The following is a 7223-nucleotide window of genomic DNA, read 5'->3' as shown; positions in this document are numbered from 1 at the left end:
GGGTTAGTTGGTGACTATGGAGTTAGCGCCTGCTGTTAGATAAACCTTGGTGACTATGGAGTTAGCGCCTGTTGTTAGATAAACCTTGGTGACTATGGAGTTAGCGCCTATTGCATAAACCTTGGCGACGATGTGACTTCGTGCCTATTTGATGAACCTTGGCGACTATGGAGTTAGCGCTTGTTAAGTAAACCTTGGCGACTATGGAGTTAGCGCTTGTTAAGTGTACCTTGGTGACTATGGAGTTAGCGCCGCTTGAGTAAACCCCGACGACTATGGAGTTAGCGTCTTATAACTATGAATTTAGTACTCGATAGATAAACTTTGGCAGCAATGGATTTCGTGCCGATTCCTTAGGAATAAGTGAATGAAGGATAGTTGGTTCTTAGGGGGAAACCTTAAGAAAGATGATGGAGATGGGTATTTGAGTTGATTGTTTGATAATTGAATATAATAAATGTATTATTGTGGGTTGAAAACCCTATATGCTCACCAGGCTCCCAAGCCTGACCCACTCAGTTTTCTTTTCATTACAGGTAATGACACAAGAGTATAAGTCGGCGGACTTGACGAGAGATTTTGGATTATAGATCAGTAGTTGAATAACTATTGTAAGGTCTATTTTATGTTGTTTATGCTTTTGGTCTGTAACGAACATGACATCCCGAGGTTTTATTATTTAATAAAAATACATTCTTTTCGAGAAATGTTTTGATAAAATGGTTATCATATTTTATTTTGGGAACAAATTCCGCAACCGTTTCCTTTAAACGATCACTCTGATTTTGAAAACAAAGCATAAACAAATCGGTCTTTTCTGGCCGTGAAATTGGGGATGTCACACGCCTCCACGTCCTTTCAGGCCCAAGAGGGACCGAAAGGTATTGTTAGGATCTTTTCCCCTCCATGACAGGTATAAATAGAACCCCTATTTTCCAGGAAAGGGGATCTCCACTTACTCACTCTTTAGTTAAATCCATATTCTCTCGATCAAACACTAACTTCACTATCGGAGCTTCGTTTCGGGAACCCATCCCGGACGACGACTGGCGACCTTTTTCTCTGTGTTGTGATTCCCATGCTTAACTCCATTGAGACGAAGAAAGGCGACGTTATGTCCGGGGAAGATATCACAACAATAGGTTGTAGGCCCTATGAAGCGGTCCGGTCAGGCTAAAGGCTCATATTTGCATGCTTTGATTGTTATGTTATGTGATGGTACTTTGGGCAAGCTTTGACTTACAATTTTAGTTTATATTTTTAGGTGCTTTAGAGGATCGTGGGAAAGTAAAGGGCCTGATTGTGCACATCTTCCTATTTTCATGATATTGATTTTTGGGACACTCTGATATGACTTTACTTTTGAAACAATGGTTCTTTTTTGTAAACAATTATGGATAATGGTTGTTTTTGAAAATTTTAAATTTTCATGACTTTTGGAGTGTTACAAATCTTCTCCAAATCATGTGTGCAAGTCATATCTAGGCTAAGAAAAAGATTTGACAATTTTTTTTTTTTGGGAATTTACATGTATACACAATCATCAATTATATGGACTGTTGATGAGCACAATCAACAATTATGTGGAGTGCAAACGTGCACAATCAGCAATCATAACTGTTGATTGTGCTCATCAGCAATTCATATGACTGTTGATTGTGCTCATCAACAGTCCATATGATTGCTGATTGTGCACATCCACGGTTTATATAACTGTTGATTATGGATTTGTCTTAATCGTTGGTCTAGGAGTCCATTGATGGTTTTGGTTTTGAAAAATGATGATCAGATTATGAGTTTTTCAAGTTCTCACAAATTTTCTAGTTTAAAAGAATTTACGTGTGTGTGTGTGTGTGTATATATATATATATATATATATATATATATATATATATATATATATATATATATATATATATATATTCAAATCTTGGATATCAAACTAAACTTGAAGAGAAAAAAATAATAATATTTCTTAAATTCTCAAGATGAAGATGATGTTTGAAATACAAAGAAAAAATTGAGTTATCGACCATAATAGGGTAGATGAAAAAAATATTTACCATTTTAGTGGTATTTCAAAACTATTTACCATTTTAGTGTTTTCCTCTTTTTTCTTTATTTTTTAGTTCCTTTTCAGTTTTTTTTTTTAATTTAAATATCTTTTTTTTCTTTTTTATTCCACCTTTTTATTGTTTTTCTCATTTTTTCTTTACTTTTTAGTTTCTTTTCAGTTTTTTTTTAATTTAAATATCTTTTTTTTTCTTTTTTATTCAACCTTTTTATTGTTATATATATATATATATATATATATATATATATATATATATATGTATATATATATATATATATATATATATATATATATATATATATATATATATATAAATGACAGCTTTCATTTTAGTTTTTTTTTTATCATTTTTTACTGTTTTTTAAATATAAGTTTATTTATTTATTTATTTTCTTGGTTTATTTAAATATCCGATTTTCTTATACAACCTTTTTACCATCAAATTTTAGCCTCAACATTAAAAAGTCATCAAAAACCACCACTATAATCAAATTTTAAGGTGCAAAAATTCCAACATTCACATACAATATTTTTAAAGTGAAAAAAAAATCTCAACATTGTTTCTTACAAAAAAAACACCACAAAAAAAAACTCCAACATTGTTTATTACAAAAAAAAAACATCACAATTAGCTTCATCTTCAACCGGTAAAAAATCATTACCTGTAAAAAAATAATAATAACAAGAGAATAATTATAACAAATACCATAAAAATATTATTTTTTTAAATTACCTTGGCATAGACGGACATCGTTTTCGATTATGTCCCGGTTAAATCCACGTGCTCGAGAATGGTTGGAGAGTCATCCACTTAATTGATGTCCGTCTATGCCAAGGTAATTTAAAAAATAATATTTTTTTACAGGTAATGATTTTTTACCGGTTCAAGATGAAGCTAATTGTGATGTTTTTCTTTTTGTAATAAACAATGTTGGAGTTTTTTTGTGGTGCTTTTTTTGTAAGAAACAGTGTTGAGATTTTTTTTTTCACCTTAAAAACATTGTATGTGAATGTTGGAATTTTTGCACCTTAAAGTTTGATTATAGTGGTGATTTTTTATGATTTTTTAATGTTGAGGCTAAAACTTGATGGTAAAAAGGTTGTATAAGAAAATCGGATATTTAAATAAAACAGAAAAAAAAAATAAATAAATAAAAAAACATATATTTGAAAAACAGTAAAAAAGGATAAAAAAAACTAAAATGAAAGCTGTTATACATATATATATATATATATATATATATATATATATATATATATATATATATATATATATATATATATATATATATATATATATATATATATATAAGGTTAAATAAAAAAGAAAAAAAAAAATAAGATATTTAAATTAAAAAAAACTAAAAAGAAACTAAAAAGTAAAGAAAAATGAGAAAAACAATAAAAAGTTAGAATAAAAAAGAAAAAAAGAAAAATAAGATATTTAAATTAAAAAAAACTGAAAAGAAAACTAAAAAATAAAGAAAAAAGAGAAAAACACTAAAATGGTAAATAGTTTTGAAAGAATCCTAAAATGATAAATATTTTTTCCATCCACACTGTTATGGTCAAAAACTCAGAAAAAATTGGGATTTTAAGAAATTATATTGCTTTTACTGAAATCTACAATGAACAAGTTAAAAACATAAGAAAATGTAAAGATAAATTACTAAAGTTGAAAAACCGAAAATATTCAACATTTTGGATTGAAGGTAATAAAAATAATTTTTAATTGGTTATCCTTTTGAATTTATAAGATAAAGATGCCTTTATTTAGTTTTATGACCGTGTGATATTATTTTAAAATTTGAAATTATGAATTTGAAAAAGACGCTTGGATTAGCCTGAGCCCCCACACATTCTTTTGTGGGTCAAAAGTGGGAAAACTTGTGCGGTCGTCTTCCTCCTCCAACTGTGTAATCCCAGCTAACAACGTCATCTCTCTACTCTGTCTCTTTGCATCTTCTTGCAAGTTTTCTTTGCCCCTAATTTACCCCATTTCAAAATTCCTCTCGTTTCTCATTCCTATACAATCTTCTGTCAATTCCTTTCCTTTAATAGTTAAAACCTCCTCCAGTAATCTCTCTCCTTTCCACACTTATCTTTTCCCCATAACTATTCTCATAACCAGACCGGGGTTTTCGTTCCACCTAAATCGGCACCTTCTACAGATCACAAACCCCCGTAAGTTTATGCCTTCTCATCACCGCTTATGCAAAGTTTTTGTTGCGGGTTTATACAACTGTTTGGATCTTGAATTGGGTTTTATTTGTTGTTAACCTTTTTTTGTTGTTTATGTATGCTTTGTGTTGCAGTTTTTGTTTTAAGAAATCCTCCATGGAAGCAAGAACTGGTTTTAGCATCATTGCTGAGCATGCCACTCCGAACAACCAAATTCTGTGGTTGTCTTCAGTTTTTGGGGGCTTTGTGATGTGTAAATTTGTAAGAATTTTTCCTCGGTAGCTTTGTCAGTTCGAATTTTAGGTAGTGATCATATGCCTTCTTAATTCTTATAACAAGATTAAATTGCAATTTCATTCAGTAACGTGTTCCCCGTTAATATTGTTATTGAATTCTTAGTTGAAAAATGAATGTAGCAGTAGACATCCAAACACCTCCTCTTTTAATGTCTATATCTTGATCTGATTTATTTTTCTTGAATTCTAAGAGGGTTATGTTTTCTGTGATGAAGGCATATGAATTAACAGGCGTAATTAGTCCCCTGATCTTCAAAGGTTTTATCAAACTTGAAAACTCCAAGAAACTTGAATGGAAAAACCGGTTATATTCCTTATCATATTTTTCTAAGCATTTTGTTACCTAGAGAATCATTATGTTAGCTAACTAACTTGATCTTATAACTTGTGTTTTTAGTGGCTTCTCGACTTTCCATGCAATTTTTGCAGCCATTGGTGCTCTGTACTTTTTGGTCTTCTCAGATCTTTTTGATGAGAACACCCAAAACCAACAAGTGTTGCTCATCAACCGATCATCTGCATCATTGGACACTTTACTTGCGGTATTTAGTCCTCATTTCTGTAACCTTTTTTGTGAAATTAGTCTTTATGCATTAAGTCAAAATTTAAGAGATGCTCATATATAACTTACCAGATTAAGTTCTATTTCTATTAAAATCAAGTATGTGTTTCATTTGTTGTGGTATTGTTGCAGATGTCTATTGGTTATTTCTTGTCGGATTTGGCGATGATTATATGGACATATCCAACTTTAGGGGGTTTCGAATATGTAAGTATACAATTGCCTTCAAATCATAGGCTCATGGAAGCTTGTGGCCCTTGCTAATGTCATAAATAGTTAACGAACTTTTTATTTTTTCACAAATTAACCATTTAAGGTACTTTTTGTAGAAACAATGGTCAATGATGTTTTGTAAAAAAAAAAAAACAAATAGTTTGTTACTCATTTATAATATATTTTAGGGGCTCCTCTACCCAACTATAAAGTGATCAAAGTAGGCCAACTAACTATTAAATTGGTGCCCTTCACATTAAATTCGGTCTAATATGACGACCCTTAAATGATCATTATGCCCTTGAATTGAATTTTGCTTTTGAATTAATCAAAAAAGTAAATTATAAATTTGGTCCATATACACCATTTTTTGCAAGTTTGTTTGTTTCGTTTTTTTTTTTTTTTTTTCAAATTTGCCTCTATGAATTCATATTGTTGTTGGAGCGTTAAATTTGACTCTTTTCATCTGTTAAAATGGCCATTTACCATTGTATTAAACCCGGAAATGACTATTCTACCCTTAGTATTAAACCCGGAAGAGACCAAATTGGTAATTTACATGTAATTTTATTATAAAATTATTTTCTAAATTATAAGAAATACTTTTAAAATGATATTCAAGACATTTTGTTTTGATTTCATCATGACATCATTCATGTTGTCGCAGATATTGCACCATGGGCTGTCTATGTTGGCCATGGGTCAAGCCCTTTTAAGTGGCCAAGTTCAGTTCTACATCCTAATCGTTCTTTTCACGGAGATCACCACACCCTTTGTCAACCTAAGATGGTAACGCTTCAAAACTCCATGTATATTTTCGCATTCAAAGTCCAGAAATCGATCATAAGAAAGATATGCATATGCAAATGCAGGTATCTGGATGTCGCTGGTAAGAAGAACTCGACGCTTTACGTGTTGAATGGCGTCGCAATGTTTGCAGGGTGGTTGGTAAGTCTGTCGTGCCCTCGAAAATTAGGGTTAGTTGACAAAAAAATAGAAACATCGGTTAATGGGATAAATCTATTCAATTTATGCAGGTTGCAAGAGTCATCTTGTTCGTCTACTTTTTCTACCACATGTTTACACACTTTGATCAGGTAAAATTGCTTGAATCTCATGGATTTTTGATAGTCGGAAGTCGGAACCACCGTTGACCGCCCTTTTTGTTGTGTGTTGGTTTCAGGTGAAGCTAGTTTATCCGATGGGGTATTACAGCTTGCTGACGATTCCGCCGGCGTTGGCGGCGATGAATTTGATTTGGTTTCGGAAGATCGCCAAAGGATTGATTAAAACTCTCACCAAGTCAAAAGGCCATAGCCATAGCAGCTGAAGATGATTGATGATGCCCTTGTATTCATTCACTCACTATTTTTATGCAACATCGTGTTTAACTTTTTTGTTGCAAACCTGCCGTCTTTCGAGAATTCGAGCAAATATGCAAGAAGACAGTCAGACACCCAACCCAAAATTTGGAAATCCGACGATTTTAAGCCAAAGATTTTTTTTTTCTTTAAATATATTTTTTCTGTTTATAATAAAAATAAAATACCATTCGAATAAGTTTAATATAAAATTGAAGTATTTTATTGAAATGAAAAAGTACTAACTACCGTCAAATATATAAAACTGAAAATACTAACGTCAACTACCAGTGCTGGTCCAGTGAGTTTCACAAAATTTAAACAAGTGTCACTTTGAAAAAAAAAATACCATTGAGTTCCACAAAACTTAAACAACATAAAAATATGTTAACACTTTAAAAAAAAAATTTCTACAAAATTAAACAATATAAAAAATGTTATCTTTTATTAAAGTTCTTTTTTTTGTTTGCTATAAATACTTGCTAAATAAAATACATCAAAAGTAAATAAAATACATCGAAATTCTCTGTAAATAT

General features: G+C 31.0%; 1 protein-coding gene across 1 annotated transcript; it reads left to right on the top strand.

The window, feature by feature from the left end:
* The first annotated feature begins 3941 nt into the window (after positions 1–3941).
* On the top strand, positions 3942–6822 carry LOC111878754 (uncharacterized). Its single transcript, XM_023875260.3, has 9 exons — positions 3942–4258; positions 4390–4516; positions 4767–4855; positions 4949–5093; positions 5246–5320; positions 5994–6115; positions 6199–6274; positions 6364–6423; positions 6510–6822. The coding sequence occupies exons 2-9, from the start codon at positions 4412–4414 to the stop codon at positions 6654–6656; spliced, it is 819 nt and encodes a 272-aa protein (XP_023731028.1). The 5' UTR covers positions 3942–4258; positions 4390–4411; the 3' UTR covers positions 6657–6822.
* The last annotated feature ends 401 nt before the right edge of the window (positions 6823–7223 follow it).

This window comes from Lactuca sativa, chromosome 5 (assembly GCF_002870075.4).
Source record: "Lactuca sativa cultivar Salinas chromosome 5, Lsat_Salinas_v11, whole genome shotgun sequence".
Classification (NCBI taxonomy): Eukaryota; Viridiplantae; Streptophyta; class Magnoliopsida; order Asterales; family Asteraceae; genus Lactuca; species Lactuca sativa.
Note: the sequence above shows the minus strand (reverse complement) of the source record. Positions and strands in the feature narration are given on the sequence as shown.